Source organism: Phyllobates terribilis, unplaced genomic scaffold, assembly GCF_046119375.1.
Source record: "Phyllobates terribilis strain yellow unplaced genomic scaffold, ASM4611937v1 Scaffold_3__8_contigs__length_932513732, whole genome shotgun sequence".
In the NCBI taxonomy this organism is placed as follows: domain Eukaryota; kingdom Metazoa; phylum Chordata; class Amphibia; order Anura; family Dendrobatidae; genus Phyllobates; species Phyllobates terribilis.
In genome coordinates this window covers 258,327,916-258,348,898 of record NW_027362763.1, presented here as the reverse complement: position 1 = coordinate 258,348,898, position 20,983 = coordinate 258,327,916, and the positions used below count along the sequence as shown (strand labels likewise).

General features: G+C 40.7%; 1 protein-coding gene across 1 annotated transcript in view; it reads right to left on the bottom strand.

The window, feature by feature from the left end:
- Window positions 1-20,983, bottom strand: part of ARHGEF26 (Rho guanine nucleotide exchange factor 26) — a 160,576-nt gene that overhangs the window by 9,752 nt on the left and 129,841 nt on the right. Inside the window, exons 12-13 of the mRNA XM_073674753.1 lie at window positions 8,042-8,248; window positions 1,012-1,079 (exon numbers count right to left, since the gene is read on the bottom strand). Of these exons, the coding sequence (XP_073530854.1) occupies window positions 1,012-1,079; window positions 8,042-8,248 (275 nt within the window). The remainder of the gene's footprint in view (window positions 1-1,011; window positions 1,080-8,041; window positions 8,249-20,983) is intronic.

Here is a 20,983-nt window from a genome sequence, read left to right as displayed (position 1 = left end):
ACCCATCCTTTCAAAGTTTCATAAGCATCCTATATATTTCCTACATTACTATATTAAGAACATTACACTTTAAAGGGGGTTTTCCAGTGACGCTCACTTCTGCATCAGAAGTGTGTGTCGCGGATCACATTATGACCTCACACACTTGCTGAGACGTATGCACGATCTCTAGGTATTATGCACACGTGCGGTTCATTACAGTAGGACACGTGCACAATAGCTGCTGATTGTGCCCAAGGTGGCAACGTCATTGATGCATCACCAGATAACCCTTCCAAATGTGTATATACCCCAAGTGTATGCTCACATAGAGTCTTTTTCCAGGGGACAAAAATGGCCATTTTTCAAGCAGAAGACGCTTCAGGAATATCTGCTGTTCATTGGGTGCATTTTTACTACCGTTTTCTGAAAGTTTTTTTTAAATTCATTGAACAATGAAGAAAATGATAACGTTTTTGAAGCAAAATGCTGAAAAGGACGCTCGAACGTCTTCTGGATGTCTTTTTAGCCTTCCCATAGACTTGTATTACAAAGTATTGAGTCTACCAATCAGAAAACTCCAGAATACTATACATGACGCTTTTTTAAATGCTTGGTGTCTTTGAAAGCCTGAAGTGTTTAAAAAGGTATTTTCAAGTTTGAAAGTTATCCTCCATCCAGGGAATGGGGGATAATAGCTCGATCGCTGGGGGTCCACATGACAGCACAACAGTGCACATGATCGACCTCCACTTTGTTCTTGAGATAGGTGGGGGTCCAAGAAATCGGGAAGTTATCCCTGAAAATACTTCTTTTATAAGATACTCAAAAGCCAAAACATTTCAACAGTGACTCGTTTTTACAAGGAAATTAATAGGTCCATTCTTTGGAACATTTTGTCATTGCTTTTTCCTGTGTTTTCCGAGCATAAAAAACATCAAACATACCCTTAAACCAGCAAATTAAAATGAAAGAACAGATTTCCAAGCAAACAACAGGGGGCAGCATGAGACAGCTAGATAATGTACTTACTGGTTCTGTCCGTGCAAGCCTTTTCTCTATTCTGGCCCAGTGCAGTGATCCAACGAGCTCGGTCACTCCTGGAAGACACAAAGTAGTGATCAGACTCTTCACATTATTCAACTAAATCAAAAATAAAAAGCAAATGCCAAGCAAGAATAGTAATTATTACACATATTCCTGTATGTAATATATACTTCTGCAATACGCTGTTATTACAGCGTTGGTCAAACTACCCCTTGTTGCCCAGGCGGTGGGTACGATGCCACCGTATGCAACTTCAGCCATCAGGTGTAGGATTTGGATCTTGATCCCATCCCAGGTTTGTACAGTACAATGTCCTGTGCCCCCTTTTGCAGGAGAGCGGACAGTACTTTCCTGATACCCTGTCGTATATCAATATAAAGCTCCCATGGGTGGTCTTGGGGAGTAATAAAACATATGTTATATGATATAATCCAATAAAAAACAGCTAAGTAGTATAAATATAATAAAATATAACAATTCATACAGCATCATAACCGGTATCTGCCGCTGGTGTCTGATTCAGGGTTAGCTGGTTGCTATTCCTATGCGGCACGTAGCTGCTACTTTTATTTTTTTTTATTATCGCCTCCTCGGCCTATTTTCGTATGTACATTTGTATATTTCCTCCCTTCTTCCAAGAACCATAACTTTTTTAGTTCTCCATCGACATTGCCCTATGAGGGCTTGTTCATCAGTTGTAGTTTTGAGTAACAGAGTTCATTTTACCTTATAGTGAACTGAAAAATGGGGAAAATAATTCCACGTGAAAGTATTTCTGCAATTTTCTGGGGGGTGGGTTGGGTTGTTTGCATGGCATTCATTGTATGGTAAAAACAGATCTAGAAACATGACTTTCCAGGTCAGTACAGCTTTGGTGAAATTAAACTTGTATACATTTTTTTTATTTAGGTGGTGAAAAAAAAATTCTAAAGTTTGTTTAAAAAAAAAAAAAAAAAAGAAAAATAGTTTTTTGTGTCACCATTTGACTGTTCGGAGTCTTCATTTTTGTGTGATACATGTGAATTTTGAATCGATTTTTACTGCTTTTTTTAGGGTGCGGTTGTGACCAAAAACCTCACAATTTGATCTTTTTCTCATTATGGAATTTATTCCCCTGGCTAATTCATTTTATATTTTGATAGACCAGACTTTTACAGATGAGGGGATATAAAATATGTCTATTATTATTTTTTAATTTTTTTAATTTTTAAAGGGGTAAAAATTGGGTGACTTTAGTGAATATCTGTATTTTTTTAAAAAAAATTTACTTTATTTTTTTAGGCCCCTTAGGAGACTTCAACCCATGATCACTGGATGATATACTATATACTGCAATACCTCAGTATTGCAGTAAAAGGCCACAGCCCCACTATCAGTATTTGGTCAGTATTTTTTCTCAGGAGTGGGAACCAAAACCAGGAGTTGGTGATAAATGCAGAATTGGTGACTTGTTTCTATTATACCTTTTCTCTGATTGTTCCTCGCCTGGTTTTGGCTCCCACTCCTGGGAAAAAATACTGACCAAATACTGATAGTGGGGCCATGGCCTAAGAGTGAATTATTAGTAGTTGAGCTTCACACGAGTAGCAAAATAATAGTGATAAGGGCCTTCAGCAGGCCACTAATGTACAGTACAGACCAAAAGTTTGGACACACCTTCTCATTTAAACATTTTTCTGTATTTTCATGACTATGAAAATTGTACATTCACACTGAAGGCATCAAAACTATGAATTAACACATGTGGAATTATATACTTAACAAAAAAGTGTGAAACAACTGAAAATATGTCTTATATTCTAGGTTCTTAAAAGGAGCCACCTTTTGCTTTGATGACTGCTTTGCACACTCTTGGCATTCTCTTGATGAGCTTCAAGAGGTAGTCAACGGAAATGGTTTTCACTTCACAGGTGTGCCCTGTCAGGTTTAATAAGTGGGATTTCTTGCCTTATAAATGGGGTTGGGAACATCAGTTGTGTTGTGCAGTAGTCTGGTGGATACACAGCTGATAGTCCTACTGAATAGACCGTTAGAATTTGTATTATGGCAAGAAAAAAGCAGCTAAGTAAAGAAAAACGAGTGGCCATCATTACTTTAAGAAATGAAGGTCAGTCAGTGCGAAAAATTGGGAAAACTTTGAAAGTGTCCCCAAGTGCTGTTGCAAAAACCATCAAGCGCTACAAAGAAACTGGCTCACAAGAGGACCACCCCAGGAAAGGAAGACCAAGAGTCACCTCTGCTTCTGAGGATAAGTTTATCCGAGTCACCAGCCTCAGAAATCGCAGGTTAACAGCAGCTCAATGCCACACAGAGTTCTAGCAGCAGACACATCTCTTCAACAACAGTTAAGAGGAGACTTTGTGCAGCAGGCCTTCATGGTAAAATAGCTGCTAGGAAACCACTGCTAAGGACAGGCAACAAGCAGAAGAGACTTGTTTGGGCTAAAGAACACAAGGAATGGACATTAGACCAGTGGAAATCTGAGCTTTGGTCTGATGAGTCCAAATTTGAGAACTTTGGTTCCAACAACCGTGTCTTTGTGCGACGCAGAAAAGGTGAACGGATGGACTCTACAGGCCTGGTTCCCACCGTGAAGCATGGAGGAGGAGGTGTGATGGTGTGGGGGTGCTTTGCTGGTGACACTGTTGGGGATTTATTCAAAATTGAAGTTATACTGAACCAGCATGGCTACCACAGCATCTTGCAGCGGCATGCTATTCCATCCGGTTTGCGTTTAGTTGGACCATCATTTATTTTTCAACAGGACAATGACCCCAAACACACCTCCAGGCTGTGTAAGGGCTATTTGACCAAGAAGGAGAGTGATGGGGTGCTTTGCCAAATGACCTGGCCTCCACAGTCACCAGACCTGAACCCAATTGAGATGGTTTGGGGTGAGCTGGACCGCAGAGTGAAGGCAAAAGGGCCAACAAGTGCTAAGCATCTCTGGGAACTCCTTCAAGATTGTTGGAAGACCATTTTCGGTGACTAACTCTTGAAGCTCATCAAGAGAATGCCAATAGTGTGCAAAGCAGTCATCAAAGCAAAAGGTGGCTACTTTGAAGAACATAGAATATAAGACATATTTTCAGTTGTTTCACACTTTTTTGTTAAGTATATAATTCCACATGTGTTAATTCATAGTTTTGATGCCTTCAGTGTGAATATACAATTTTCATAGTGAAGAAAATACAGAAAAATCTTTAAATGAGGTGTGTCCAAACTTTTGGTCTATACTGTACATGTGCATCATCTTGCTTTATGATGGTAATAAGGGGAGAAATGTTCGACAGCGGAGCAATACCATTGATTCAGAACAGATTTCTAGCTAGATTAAATTATTGCTCCGTCTGTCTGTCCTATGCAACATCCCGACATGTTTCCTCATTCGGTGTTGCCTTGATTCATCAGGGGCTTGGCAGTCTATGATCAGACTACGTATCAGATATAAAGGGGGATCATGAGCCAAGGGGGGCACAAAAGCTCCCCTGGATCCATATGAGAAGACCAATACTATTAAAGACCATTGATTGTTAAAGGCCTGTTGGAGATTTTATATCGGGACCCACGAACGTCAAGTTACGGTATTGGGTGGATTCTCCTTTATCAGACATTTCCGCATTATTTACCATCACAGCAGGGAAGCAATTAATCAATGATCATCAATCAGCGCGCCACATAGGGGCAATACTAGCTAGCAGATTACAGGGTATGCTATTATCGGAGTCTGGCCCTTTCAATTATACTTTAACAAGTTATTGATGGTACTTAGCTTGTCCTTTTTATTGGATTTTTTCATAAAAGTTTTATTACTTCACATGCCAAATGAGGACATATATTAAACCAATATAATGCAAACTTGTCTGGAGGCTGTCAGGTTCTAATGCACTAGATGTAAAAGGAAGTCACTACTTCAGGCCATGATTTCTCACTATACGTGTAACCTTTTTGTCCTCTTTATACTCATAACCTTTTTGTCCTCTTTATACTCATATTTACATTCATTGGTGCTTATATATACTTTTAAGTGGTGTTGGGTTGCTTTAAGTGCTGCCATTAAAGTATGTTTAGTTTAAATAGGGGATTATTGTGGATTGTAGTGATAACTCCCAAGTATTGGGGTTAAGAGAGTCCTGGCAGACACGGCAACTTACTGTGGTCACAAAGAGCAGATAATCAGCCCAGGGCAGGTGGAGTAGTGGGCAGATGCTTTGTGCAGTATATACTGTATATATTGTACATAGTATACATATTGTATATAGTATACATATTGCTCGATTCCTCAGAACGGCCTAAAGCTGCACATTCTCCAAGATCTGTTTATTCTCCTCTCTATATTATGGCAGCTCTTCATCAACGTCTATTAGGTCTGTGTATATAACCCAGCAGTATCCAGCTACAGACAAGAATTACATGAACACACCAAATGTATTATGTGGGGGACGATGGAGATAATAAAAACACTGTACTGGATAAAGCACAAGCGGAGCAGGACTACCCATGTGCCCCAGAAAGTAAATGTTGTAGCCGGTAATCCTATCATGTCATGATACCAGAGGTGATAACTCCGCAACACTCGGGAATTTACTGACACTTTGTCATTAACAATTCATCTGCACCGGAGAGCCTCAGGGGTTAAGTACAGGGAATGAACTGATGGAAAACAGATACCAGGGGAACCCAGAGATGATTACAGCCCCCTGTCCTATAAAAGGAGCCAAAGATTCTGCTTCATGCCAGTCCTGTCCATACTACCTATCAGAAGTCTACAATCCCTCAGGAACCATCACTGTGATGTATGTGATAAGGATAGAATTATGTGTGACAAATATCACTATTCTCACCACCGCATACAAACAAATACACCAGTACTGTGAATGCACTTACAGTGGATTGCAAAAGTATTCACCCCCATTGGCATTTTTCATGTTTTGCTGCCTTACAACCTGGAATTTCACTGTGTTTTGAGGGTTTGCATCAGTTCATGTAAAGAACATGCCGACAACTGTGAACATTTGATTTTCGTTTTATTGTGAAGCAATCAACAAATAGAAATAACTGAAAACCTCAGTGTGCATAACTATTCACCCCCTAATGTCAATACTTTTTAGAGTCTCATTTTGTGGCAATTTCAGCTGCAAGTCGCTTTGGATAAGTCTCTATGAGCTTTCCACATCTTGCCACTGGGATTTTTGCCCATTCCTCAAAGTAAAACTGCTCCAGCTCCTTCAAGTTAGATGGTTTCCTCTGGTGAACAGGAATCTTCAGGTCTGACCACAGATTCTCAATTGGATTAAGGTCTGGACTGTGACTAGTTCATTCCAAAACATTTACAAGTTTCCCCTTAAACCACTGAGTGTTGCTTTAGCAGTATGCTTTGGGTCATTGTCTTGTTGGAAGGTGAACCTCCTGAACCTCCGTCCTAATCTCAAATGACTGAAAACAGGTTTTGCTCAAGACTATCCCTGTATTTTGCATCATCCATCTTCCCCTCGACTCTGACCATTTTCCCTGTCCCTGCTGTCGAAAAACACCCCAACAGCATGATTCTGCCATCACCATGTTTCACTGTGGGGATAGTGTTCTTGGGGTGATGAGCTGTGTCGGTTTGGCACCAGACACAGAGTTTACCTTGGTGGCCAAAAAGTTTAATTTTGGTGTCATCTGATCACAGCACCTTCCTCCAGACATTTGGGGAGTCTCCCACATGTCTTTTGGCAAACTCAGAATGAGCCTTACAATTTTTGTAAGTAAAGGCTTTTTTTCTGCCCTTCTATAAAGGCCACCTCTATGGAGTTTACCATGTTTTTTCCATTTGATGATAATGGATTTGATGGTGCTCCGGGGGATCATCAGATATTAACCCTGACTTGTACTTCTCAACAACTTTGTCCCTGACTTGTTTAGAGATCTCCTTGGTCTTCATGGTGTTGTTTGGTTAGTGGTGCCCCTTGCTTAATGGTGTTGCAGCCTCTGTGGCCTTTCAGAAAAGGTGTGTATATGTGATACTTCAATTACACACAGGTGGACTTCCATTCACTCAGCATGTGATTATTTTTGGGAGAGGGGGGGGGGTAATGTTTTCTGACAGTTGCCTTTAACAATGGTGGCCGATAAGCAGGCAGCAAGCTGTAAAACAAGATGAGCTGAGCAGATTGATATATAGTTTCTTGGGAAAAGATTCAGTATGAATTTTTGCTCTATTGATTCCCTGCTAATTCTGGGCTCTGGAGTCCAGTGGGCGGTCCTGATCAGTAAATGAAAGCATCTCCTTTATGAATGGACTACCTACTGGACTTCATAGCATGACAATAGAAGAAGTTTAGATCAATAAATTACAATACAGAATATTTTCACATACAAGTATCTGTTCAGCATCTCCTGCTCTGTAACATGCTCCCAGGTCTGTATTGGAATCCCTCACACCACTCCTGCAAGATCTGTGCTTTTTCTTGGAAGCAACTCGTAATCTAGTCGTTTTAATACAATTAAAAAAATGAATTTCCAAGGCACCAGATTTTCCTCAAACGTTTACTTTATTACATCAGGCTTGCCATGGATTTTTTTCTTTTAACATGAAGCAATAAAGGAAACATTTGGGCAATATTTGGTGCTTTGGAAATTCATGTTTCTATACTTTAAGATGCTTCCCACAAATAGGACTATATTCTGGCTTACTGAAAAAGTATAAAGAAATGTAGGATATCCCTACTTTTTTAATGTGATAGAATAAAAACAATGAATTTTTAGCATATTGGACTGCACGGATCCTTTTTTTCTTTTTCTGTATATTCTGGCTTCCTTTAAAGAGGAGTTCCACGCAGCACATACAAATACCTATATTTTTCAAACCAGACATTTGAGAGATTTTTATTAATGTTTTTTGTTAATTAAAATAATATGGTCTTTATCTTTAGCTGTGACAGACAGCAGGAAGTGACAAGAAGGGATGTCAAATTGACATTTTTGAGGTTGTTCCCCCAGTGAAGTGATTCAAGACCTGATCTTTACTTACAGGGTCTCTGCTCCCAACAGCATCTCCACCTCGTCTCCTGCATAATTGCTTCGGATGGTGAGTGTGAACAGGTGGTTTGCTGAGCTTTGTCTCGAGTAAAGGATGGGCGCACTGTTCTTTAAAGGAGAAAGTGGTTCTTCGTTGTCACACTGCTCAACATGGAGCTGGTCCAACATGGAATAGTCTGTCACATTGTAACTCTCATCACTGCAACAAGACAGAACAGTATATTAATCTACACATCTCCTCTTCCTCCTCCTCTACGACATGGTGTCAGTAGATTGGACTGCACTTTAAAGAATGTCCCGGCATTTCAGGGAAAATATAGTTAGAGGTTCCATCAGTGAACCATAACTAGATGGAAGAAATACATATGCGTACAAGACCCAATATTAAAATAGCACTCCAAGTTTTGTTTTTTAATTCATCCTGCCACTTCCTTCACTATATATAATAGTGTTACCTTATTTGGTGATCCCTTTCTATTTGAAAATTCATCCTATACTTTTTTTTTTTTTTTACTTACATCATGTGACCTCATTTTTACCCCTGGGAATTACATGGCTTAATATTCTCTGAAGGGGGTCATAATCTCTATTACTTGAGCAGTCGGTATCATACAATCTCATGAATTGTACCACTTAAGTTCTCATATTAAAGCTAATGCTGATGACTGCACAGCTCCTGTAATTCAGTCATAATACAGGAGATCACAGTTCAGTATCCAGTATTAGTATTGCTGTATACCTGTAATTTATTAAAGAAAACAGGAGGTTAAACTAACTGGAAGAAAGTACACTGTATATAAGATTGCAGTGTGAGACAGAACTAGGTGGTGGGTGCAGATATAGGTAAAATAAAAAAAACAAATGTAGTGCTTCTTTAAAGGGGTTGTCCATTACCTGGACAACCTTTTTGAAAATTAAACATTTTTTTAAATTAAATATTCCCGCTTTTAAAATAAAATAATACATACTCCTCTTCCACAATGGAACCGTTCCAGTGATATTGCTACTGGGTCTCTCAGGGCTTGAGTGACATTATTATGTCACACAAGCCCTGCAGCCCTATAACAGCCAATGATTAACTACAGGGCTCACATGACATAAGAATATCACAAGAGCCCTAACTTAGTTGGAATGACGCCAGAGCCAGAGAAGAGAATCTGTTATTTTTATTTTACAAGGAGAAATACTATACTTAAACAGGAATTGAACAGGTCGTGGAGAACCCCCTTTAAAGAAGCATTCCCTGCTGTACACAGCATTCAAGTCAGAGACCGGGCTTAATACAGTGCAACTATGGGGACAGGATACACAAGAGAAAGAAAAGCTAATGATTATTTTTCTATTCTGGGAGCATTTTTACATTAGCTCACTACCTGTTTACTGTTTAAGGCACAGATAGGAAACACATTGGAAGGAAATCAAAACACTAACATGAAATTCACTGCAACATCTGCAATTCCTGATCCGCTGCCAACTTAAGGTTGAGAGCGCCTTCATATAAACACTACACAATGTGTAGGAGACAGACATTTCAGCTCAGGGGCCCTTGTCACTCAAACTTCTCTCCACGATGGGAATGTGATTAACAACAACTCCAAGCAAAAGGAAAGGATGATCTAGAATACCTCGTTTTATGAGCACACACAAATCAACTGCTAATTTAGTTTCATGTGTACAATAAACGTCATCCCTGCTGCTTTTATGAAGATGAGGTAGACTGTCACGTGCAAGAAGTGTTTGTTAATGCAGCGTTTCATTACTTCTTGCAGAGGCAGCAGGAATAAGGACTATACATAGGCATTCCAGGTTATGGTGTCATCCTGGGCGACAAAAATTGAGTGATTCTGTTTTGCTGCAAATTTTTTGGGAAGCGTAAATTATTTGCAATGTTTCAGAATCTTGCAAAATGTAAGGCAAAAGGAGCAACTTGATGTTCCTTCCAACTGTTACTGGCAGATAGCCCAGGTCCCAATGCAAACTCTACACCCCGGTACTTACATTCCTGATTTTCTTCACATAAACCCACTGTCGTAGATATCGATCAAGTGCATTGCAGAATATCTGCTCTTAACACACTTGACAAAAAATGATGAATGCGACATTTCATGTTTTATAGTGAAAACTTTTATTGGAATGGTTTAGTAATATAAACATAGTGATAATTAATTTGCCTGGACATCCCCTTCTCATTCCCACAGAACTTACAGCAGATCCTTCTTTTTATGTAAAGGGGCTCACTGTTCAGTCTCTGCTCAGTTCAAAGGGGATGATCGGTGTTCAGGAGCGCACCTCTGCCCAACCTGCCAGCATTCCGGTTGGTGGATGAGCAGACTCTACCGAATGACAGACAGTCCAGGTGAACAGCATTGTCACATGGACGCTCCCGATGCTGCTATACAAGGCAGTTTTGCCAGCCTCCGCAGCATCGGAAGCACTGTGATTATGACAACCAGCTATTGTAAGCACGGTTGCCACCATCCCCCTAGTAGCCCCTGGTAGGTGGCTGAACAAAGGTGGCCGGGATTAGAAGTTAGCACAAATGCTCCAGAATGTGCAATCCCTGCTGGTCCCAGGAGGAATTGCGCATAATTGGCACCCAATCCTAGACCACAGCGAGAGCCAGTTGCCTTGACAATGAACTAAAACCAATGAGTGAGAAAATGAGAGATGTTAGGGGAATGAGGGAAAATTTAACCAACAAGTAATTTGGAAAGTTGCTTATTTTTACACTGACTGTACAGACTCACTTAAGGAGATTGGATGAGCCCTTTAACGATAATGTGTATGGTCCCTATTAAGTTATTTTATAATTTCAATTTTTCTGCACTCAGCCCATAATTAATAAATTAATATACCTCACACAATCTCATCAACATCTGCTATTTTCTTTCCATACAAAGAAGCTAAACATGTGCACAATCTTACATAAGTGGCTGATTTAATGCCTTTTGCTTTCTTCATGCTGCGTCTTTATGCATTGCTCACTCCTTTTGGCCTTGGCAGCAGCTGTCTGGCTGTGCTTTAGTTTACAGCTGACTAGTACTTATAAATCCTTTTCCATCTCATTTCTGTGTCCCAAATGCATAAGTAGCAGATTTGTAATCACACCCTAAGTGCTAAACCTTACATTTCTTTACTTTATACGTCTCCACCCAAGTTTCCGAATTTGCCTGAATACCTCAATGGTATTATATTACTTGACTGTGTAAAATACCTTACATAGTTTAGTGAACATTTTGGATATTTTCCATGTATGAGCCCCCGGTTTCCTACTCATAATGGGTGTATAGCTCAACAGTCAACAAAGTAAAAGTTAAAATAAAGTACCTTTGTAACTTTTCTACAGCTTTGCCAAATTAAGGAGAATGCCCCTTTACCATTGATGTCGACCATCATAAGATATATTCAGGGCCCTTTACATGAACATTACTTCATTACTTTCCCTTTGCTGCTTGTACGTTGTATATTCATATTGATATATAACTTCATGGTCTCCGTACAAATTAGACTAACTTTGGCTGAACCCGCCAATATCAAGAGGTTCGACCGTCAGTCTAAAATGTATGAAGGCCCCCACAGATGAGGTCGTGGAAGATAAGGGTCCCGTATGTCCAATTTAATTCTACCAATCCTTTTATTCTCTAAGACATAACCTACCGCCAGAGGAGTCTGGCAGAGGCTTGCTCATAGATAGCACAGGGGTGTTTAGCAGAATAAGCACTCTTGTGAACGAGAGAGCCAGGCAAGATAGCTGCTCATCATTCGCGGGGCTTTATAATCCATAAAATGCTCCTCTATAAAATTTATAAAAGTAGACCTGTTTATAGAGATTTTAATTGGAGCCAGATCACAAGTCTTCTTGCTGGGTTTCTAAGAGGAGATATACTCAAGTCTGAACATAGGGCATGTGACTGATGTCATATCTGTGTGATACTGTGCCACACAACAGATTATGTACTGAAGCTTCAGAAGCAGGGACTAGGGTACACTATATGCACATTGGAAAGAATCTGGTTAATGAACAGGAAACCAAGAATTCAAAGTAAATGATACAATCCCTAAATGGGTTAAAGTGAGGTACCACAAGGATAAGTGTTGGGTTGAAGTCACAAATCCGAGTTTCGCATAGACCAACAGCAGGTCTGCTTTACAGCCTTGTTTTGGTGATTGTGGATAGGTTATAAAATTTCTTTTTGTTGGAAAATATCGTTGAACATTTATTTAATCAGTGGAAGAATGAGGTTAATCAAACTGCCTAGTTAGATACGATGCAAATAGATAAGAAGGGGACGCAAATAGTGCCATTACCAAGATAAAACCAATGTAGAAAGTGGAAAAAATTTTGCGCACCTTCTATTGTTGTGAGAATGCACAACTCATATATTGGCTTATGGAGTGCTGCACCAGACAACAAACACCGTAGGTGAGGATTTGTTCCAAGAAGAAGATAAAGATGTGTCTCCAAATCCGCGCTCCTCCGTGTGACAAATTCCAATAGTAAATTAGTAAATATAACTTATTTATCGAAACATAGTAAGGCTAAAAACAACGCGTTTCATGGACATCCGGTCCACTTCATCAGATACATAGCCATTCCGAATGGCTGTGTGTCAATAAATAAGTTATATTTACTAATCTACTATTGGAATTCGTCACACGGATGAGCGCGGAGTTGGAGACACGTAGTTAGATATGATGAGCACTCAACCAATCAAAAGTTTAGCTACAGATTTCCTAGTGCTTGGGAAAAGACTTCAGAGCTTGCTGGGGCATAAAAGATAAACAAAGAGGAGCCAGATGGGTCCATACATTTCGGAGAAAGATCAGGGTAATCTGGATTAAACTGATGATGATGGACCAAGCATATGACTGGTGGAGGACATATAATAGAGTTAATTGTTCAGATCAGGTAAAACTTATTTGGGCACATTACATGCCTGTGTCCATTACTCATTTGTGATTGGGCCACTGGGCTTTGACCAGATATACCTCCCTCTTAGGTCAATAAACTGGCAGACCAGTGTTAACATGGAAGTAGTTTTCCTAAGCAGTTGCATGATTACAAATTATAGTACAAGGAAGACATAAAAAGAGCTGGAGATAAAAGAGTTAGCTTTGCAGGATTGCTCATCATCCGTGAGTAGTTAAAATGATCTTTTTTAAGTAGTATATTAAAAGATGTTTAAAATTGTTTCACCCTCGTTACACTTTTGCTCATATTTATGGGTGAGCATGACAGGTGCACTTTTTTTGTAATATAAACAGCATGGACTCATTAGTACTAGTGCCACTGCCTTAGGCAGGTCATGATGGCACCACTACACAACGTGAGACAACTTGTGCTGCCAAGTAATAGATACGGAGATGGGAAGAGCGATTCTGTAGGGTATCGCATTTCCTGTAGGAAACATTAACTACAAATCAACTGGGATCTTGTTTAACCAGTAAGACAAGACATCAATTTCATTAAACATATCAAAACATTTGCATTGTACAGACGCATGCTTACCTTCATATAACCACTGCAACCAATCACTGGCTTCAGCACTAAGGTTAGCATGGCCAGCAAAAGACTGATGGATGAGGCCAGTAATTGGCTGCAGCAGTCACTTTAAGGTACTCAGAACTTCATCACTGTAAGACAGCTAACCCCAAACCAAGCCCCATTACCTTTGTATGAAAAATGACAGGTTTAAACCAATATATTCAACTTTTTTCCTAACATAAAGCTGGTAAAAGAAGCAAAACACATTTTTCTCTTTAAGGTTTTCTCTGCATAAGCCCCTGAGCTCCTAAGCACAAGGGGTCCATGTAATAACATTGTAATAATATTACAAAGAACCTGTCAGGAGCTTGAAGATCAGCAAACATATGACATGAATTGTTAGGATAGTAAAACACAAGCTCAAACAAACCTTCCTGGCCATAAATTGATTTTCCATTGCTGAGAAAATCTTTATATAATGAGGTTGAAAGCGCACCACCGAGGATGGAGCAGTCTAGTCACCGCCTTATCCCCCTTAGTACCACCCCCAGGGGCTTTGAGGTCTATTCAGTTTTCCTGGTCTCTTTTTCATCACTGCTTTGTCACTTTTGTCGGTCAAGATCAAGGAGGTGGCGTGAGGAGAGGAATAATGCAGATGACGAGTTGACTTTCCTTCCACCCTCCTTTGTGTACTTGCATCCTTATTTACATTAAAAAAGGTTGATTTTCTCAGCGATGTAATATCTGCAGCCAGGAAGTGTTTTTTTTCACTATCTTTTATCATCATAGACCGCATCATAATTAGTTTGGCGACCGTAAAGCTCCTGACAGTTTCCCTTTAATGAGGTCACAACCACAGCAGCAGTGCAAATGCAGAATCAATAGTTTCTGCATTGGGAACATAGCATTCATTACGAGTCCTTGTAATTGGACAGGGAAACTATTATTTCAGTTCCTTATCACATTAGCAAAATTGGGCTGTGTGACATGCCGATCCTGCTGATGGCACTGTGTGCAGTTGTGCTCAGAGTCATTAAACTAGGTGTGCAGATTCTGGCACTGGGGGTGGGCATGGAGGGGTTATGAGCAAGCAGGGATTTCCTTTCTAATTTTTACAAGTTACAATAAAATAAAAACACTTCTGACCTGAACATTTTCTTCCATGGAATATGAAAGTGAGCTATGCAATTTTTTTGTTGAGAAGCCCCATCTGTAATCAATTGTGAGATAATGTGAGGCAAGTCATCGGTGTAGGAAAACAGGAAACACAGACGACATTGCTGTCACGTGGGCTGTCGTCAGATAGATAGTATCACTTTAATTTAAAAAAAAAAAAAAAAAAAAAAGTTTTATATCTAGAATACCAACTCTATTAAGACCCAGTAATTTAACCACAGTGACCACTTAAATGGGATGTCCAGGCTTGGGGCTCAAGTCTGCAGTCACGTTATGTAATTACAGACTTAGGAATCCTCACAGCGCACAATCTGCGCACTGTCAGGATTCTCCGATGCCGTGAGAGAGCGGTCATGTGACTGCAAGTATGAAATTTGCATGCTTTCGGCCACATTCCGACTACACGTCCGTCCTCGCTCAATTCACTTGTACTGAGTGAGGCCTCATGCATCTAGTTAGTATGTGAGCACATGCTTGCAAATCGCATTTTTACAGTCACGTGCCTGCCCGTTCCCAGCGCCGAAGAATCCTGACAGCACACATACTGCACACTGTGAGGATTTGCAAGTCTGCAGTCAGAGTGACTGCAGACTTGAGCCCCAAGCCTGGACAACCCCTTTAAGGGCTCATTCAGATGAACATATGCTAATGTCCATGTGCTAGCCATATGAAAAACAGATTTTTGGATCAGAACCAATGTAAGTCAATGTAATAGTTCACATGAATGTTTTTATGCACGGACCAATGGTCTGCATGTAAAATTTGCAGACATGCACTACTTTGATCAGTATTCTGGATCAGGCTCGTCCATTATAAGTCAATAAGTGTGTAGCAAGCAGATTACATACAGGTTACCATCTGTACGTCATGTGGATACATTACAATTATAGAGATAAGAAACTGTATTTGACCTTTATTATTCATTAAATTGTTCATGTAAAGAATGGATACTATAGAGATGGACATAACATACAGTGGGTACGGAAAGTATTCAGACCCCTTTAAATTTTTCACTCTGTTTCATTGCAGCCATTTGGTAAATTCTAAAAAGTTCATTTTATTTTGTCATTAAAGTACACTCTGCAACCCATCTTCTACAGAAATGTAGAAATTTTTGCAAATTAAAAAAGAAAAACTGAAATATCACATGGTCATAAGTATTCAGACCCTTTGCTCAGACACTCATATTTAAAGAAGTTCTCCACTACTTTATATGAACCCCCCAATGTATCCCCCCAGGGCCCCGAAGTGTTTTTGCAAATACCTTGCGGTGCCTTTTCTGCCTCTGAGCGGCGCTATCGCTGGCCGCTCAGAGGCATCACGTGACCCGTCACTGATGTCACGTCAAGTGAGGCGTGACATCAGTGACGCGCTCCCCGCGGTGGATGCTGGGCTGTGGGCGGGGTTACCCCATGCGTCACACCCAGCACGCTTTCCCACCGTGCGCTTTCCCAGTGAATGAGGAGAGGGAGAGTGTGGGGTGGATTCCGGGTGTGATGTGCGGGGTAACCCCGCCCACAACCCTGCAGCCACTGGTGAAATGCGGAAGAGGGACCCTCGGCTGCAGCCAGGACTTGTCGTGACGTCAGCGGATGTCAGAGCTGGCTGCAGCCGGGGGTCACGTGATGCCTGTGAGCAGCCAGTGATAGCGCCACTCACAGGCAGAAAAGGCACCACAAGCTATTTAGAGAAACACTCATGGGCCCTGGGGGAATACATTGGGGGATGATATAAAGTAGTGGACAACCCCTTTAAGTCACATGCTGTACATTTCCTTGTGATCCTCCTTGAGATGGTTCTACTCCTTCATTGGAGTCCATCTGTGTTTAATTAAACTGATAGGACTTGATTTGAAAAGGCACACACCGGTCTATATAAGAAATATTCTTCCCCTGTACCATTTTTTAATGGCTTTTAAAGAAGATCGGTGAGTGCTACCTTTTTATTTCTTTTCTTTTTGTTTTTGGACAGTTACTCATCCATTGGTATGCACCAGGTCGTATTGGACATTGTGGTTTTTCTGGTCTCTCATCTGGATTGTGTTCCAAAGGATTTGCTAAACAGTTGCATAGGTGCGGACTTTTTTTTCTTTGTACAGACAATTGCACTGTCTATATAAGACCTCACAGCTCACAATGCATGTCAGACCAAATGAGAATCATGAGCTCAAAAGGAACTGCCCAAGGAGCTTAGACAGAATTGTGGCAAGGCACAAATCTGGCCAAAGTTACAAAAGAATTTCTGCAGTACTCAAGGTTCCTAAGAGCACAGTGACCTCCATAATCCTTAAAGGAAGAAGTTTGGGACCACCAGAAGTCTTCCTAGACCTGTCTGTCCAGCCAAACTGAGCAATCGTGGGAGAAGAGCCTTGGTGAGAGAGGTAAAGAAGAACCCCAAGATCACTGTGGCTTAGCTCCAGAGATGCAGTAGGGAGATGGGAGAAAGTTCCACAAAGTCAACTATCACTGCAGCCCTCCACCATTCGGGCCTTTATGGCAGAGTGGCCCGACGGAAGCCTCTCCTCAGTGCAAGACATATGAAAGCCCGCATAGAGATTTCTCAAAAACACATGAAGGACTCCCAGACTATGAGAAATAAGATTCTCTGGTCTGATGAGACGAAGATAGAACTTTTTGGTGATAATTCTAAGCAGCATGTGTGGAGAAAACCAGGCACTACTCATCACCTGCCAAGTACAATCCCAACAGTCAAACATGGTGGTGGAAGAATCATGCTATGGGGGTGTTTTTCAGCTGCAGGGACAGGACGAATGGTTGCAATTGAAGGAAACATGAATGCGGCCAAGTACAGAGATATTCTGCATGAAAACCTCTTCAAGAGTGCTCTGGACCTCAGACTTGGCCGAAGGTTCACCTTCAAACAATACAATGACTCTAAGCATACAGCTAAAATAACAAAGGAGTGGCTTCAGAACAACTCCATGACCATTCTTGACTGGCCCAGCCAGAGCCCTGACCTAAACCCAATTGAGCATCTCTGGAGAGACCTGAAAATGGCTGTCCACCAACGTTCACCATCCAATCTGACGGAACTGGAGAGGATCTGCAAGGAAGAATGGCAGAGGATCCCCAAATCCAGGTGTGAAAAACTTGTTGCATCATTCCCAAGAAGACTCATGGCTGTACTAGCTCAAAAGGGTGCTTCTACTCCATACTGAGCAAAGGGTCTGAATACTTATGACCATGTGATATTTCAGTTTTTCTTTTTTAATAAATTTGCAAAAATTTCTACATTTGTTTTTTTTCAGTCAAGATGGGGTGCAGAGTGTACTTACCCTGTAGCTCGTTATAAAGCACCCAATTATTTCTCTCAAACAATCCATCAATAAGTGGGAACTATGAAATTAGCTCATGCCCTTACGTACAGTATAATGGATAGTGAGAACCTGCTTTTAAGATGATCGTGGGCCCCTAACCTATTGGGCCCTCGTGTGGCTGCACAGATGGCACCTATGCTATGTCCGACCCTGTAGTGGAGTACGTTTGTTAATTCACTAATTAAAATGTTTGGAAAAGTCAATAAAAACAAGTGGAAAGAAAAATATGTTGTCAGCTGTTGTGTTTTTCAGAAAGCTCGGTAACATCAGAATCTGAGATTACCCTCATCCATCTTTCCTAAATGTAACAGTAACAGGTGTGGAGCAGAGAATCCGGAAAACAAACCTGGATAATTCAATCAGCCAAACAGAAATCTGTCAGTACTGAATATTTCTGTACCAGGAAAAGTATGACTGATGGGACATTTAGAATCTGGTAATGGGAAAACCAGGTACGGTCTGAACATGAGAAATATTCATTAGTGAGCCTCCAGAGAGCAATGTGCACAGTAGAATAATGAGGAGTGCTCGCAGACAGAACATTCCTGACACAACATGGAAGAACTTCCTCCCATTGTGTGTCATACGGTGGATTCTTGTGTGCCCAGTAATAAAGGTAAGTGTGACGACACAACTCACCTGCCAAAACTGATCCAGTCTATAAACAATAAAGGGATCAGGATAATCATTTCATGCATAAGGCATCCAAGTCCACGTGTCACCGGGCAGCGTAGGAGATGTCTCATGCATGATGTGTGCCATGCTGCCAACCAGAAGCCGCTCCCAGTGCAGATCTGGATCAGTAGTGATTAGCACAGGAGAGTACTATCTATCCAGAGTCTCTGCACAAAGGTTGGCACCTTCTTTTAGCTCTACGAAAGGGCTGTAGGTACCCCATTTATTTTATAGCACAATTTAGTTGCAAGGTGCGGTACATGTAAAATAAAGATGGGCCTTAAATGCATAGCGAGTAAACAAAGAATAAAAGTTTCATCATCATGTGCTTACTGTCAAAGATGATTACTTGTATTTTGTCCCGAGAGTTCACGCCGGTCTTGATGAGGAGATGTGCTGGAGGCAGGTGCCTCCTCATGAATCAGGAGCGCTGAATGAGTGGCATACACCTGTGTGTGCACCTAATCACAGATCCTACTGCAGCCTGTCGTCACACCCCTGTGCCAGCAATGCCGATTTAGTTGGGGAGGTATGAAAATGGCGCAAGAACGCCAGAAGTCGTATAATTTAAGCGCAGCCACTAGCTGTGTCAAAAGTATGTGACTCTTCAAAGATTTTTAAGCCAGAATACTGGTGTAAAAGAACTGATGAATCGAACCTTTAAATATATAAAGATGTATAAATGGAGTGCAATCACACTTGGTCTGCAATGTACCTTGGTGTATAGTTAAAAAAAAAAAAAAAAAAAACTTTGGAGAAATATGCAGCATCCTACTTTCTCTAAGGATAGGTTCACACAAGTGTATGCAAAATCGTCCTTTTAATGTATAGGAAAAAAAAAAGACGATTTTTCATCCATTCGGTCATCCTATCTTTATAAATGAAAATTGCATGTCGTACGGGTGGTAACCTGTATGTGATTTATTTTTGCGCACCCATTAACCTATAATGGACTGGTCTAGAATATGGATCAAAGTAGCACATGCTGTGATTTTTTACACGCAGACCATCGGTTCGTGTGTAAAAACGTTCATGTGACTTGCATTGGTCAGTGTGCTGTCCGTACGTATGCTATCAGTTTTAGTACACTCGTCTGAATGAGGTCTAAGAGTTCCTATGTTTAGAAAAAAATAATACAACATACACCATACAATGTACATTTATTACTAGATGCTTCTCTATACAATGGCATAGTCACCTACACTCTTACACTGTTCTACACCATTTAAAGAAAAAAAGTATCCCACCAGAGTGTCCTATCGGCCTACATCTGATATGAGGGTGCCCATGGGTATATGTCTTCACAATCTTTACATACACGGGAACCTCAGTGTGACTGCACAAATCACAGATTTTCCCCATTCAAGTACAAAGCAGGAGCTCGATTCTGATTATTGCAGAGAAAACACAGTAATAAAACAATTGGCTAATAAAGTATTGTGTGACTAGTTGACTTAGGTGTTCTCATCTAAAGCAATTATGGCATACCCATAAATGCTGCTATTTCTGTAGCTCCCAATGCATTTTTTCAGTGCCATTTTTGTCCTGTGTCTGGTACTGACAAGAGTGGTGCTCAGCTGCAATACTAGACCTCTCCAGCACAACACTGTCCATTCAGGTGTTATGTGGTCTTATATATGCCATGTCCAATAAACAAGGGTAAGAGGTCCTTTTAGAAGTCAGATTTTAGCAGTTCCTCTGGTATCTGATGTATAACACGTCTGTGTCCAGCTGCACAGGTAGTGCTCCACCGCACTGTCCAACTCCTGGAACCAGGCCAAGCTTTAATGTCCAGCTGCACTTTGTCAAACATATCTGTTCTCCAAAAGGCACAAAGCCAAAACTCTAGTAATTGACTGGGATCCCAGAGGAATAAACTAAGGAAGAGAAAGATGTACAGCAAAAAAAGCCGATTACGGCTAAAATACTGCTGGCCTTGAAGTCCATGTATATTTACATCTCAGTGGAAAATGTGCTAATTAAACATTCATCCAATATTACCCAGAATGTGCAATATAAGGCCCAAGCTACACAGGTGCAGCTAAAACAAAAAATTGTGGAATGATGCAAATAGAAGCTTTCTGATCAGAGGCCTGGCCTGCTGTTCAGTCCTTTAACCATGCTTTACACTGCAGCCTTACTTGTTTGTATACAACTTTTGTGGCATAATAGTGGTGCAGGTTTGTGCTCAGTATTTAGCCTTACAGCAAAATGAGAATAAGCCTCAATTTCATATTGTGGAGAAATTCTAGTGAAGAATG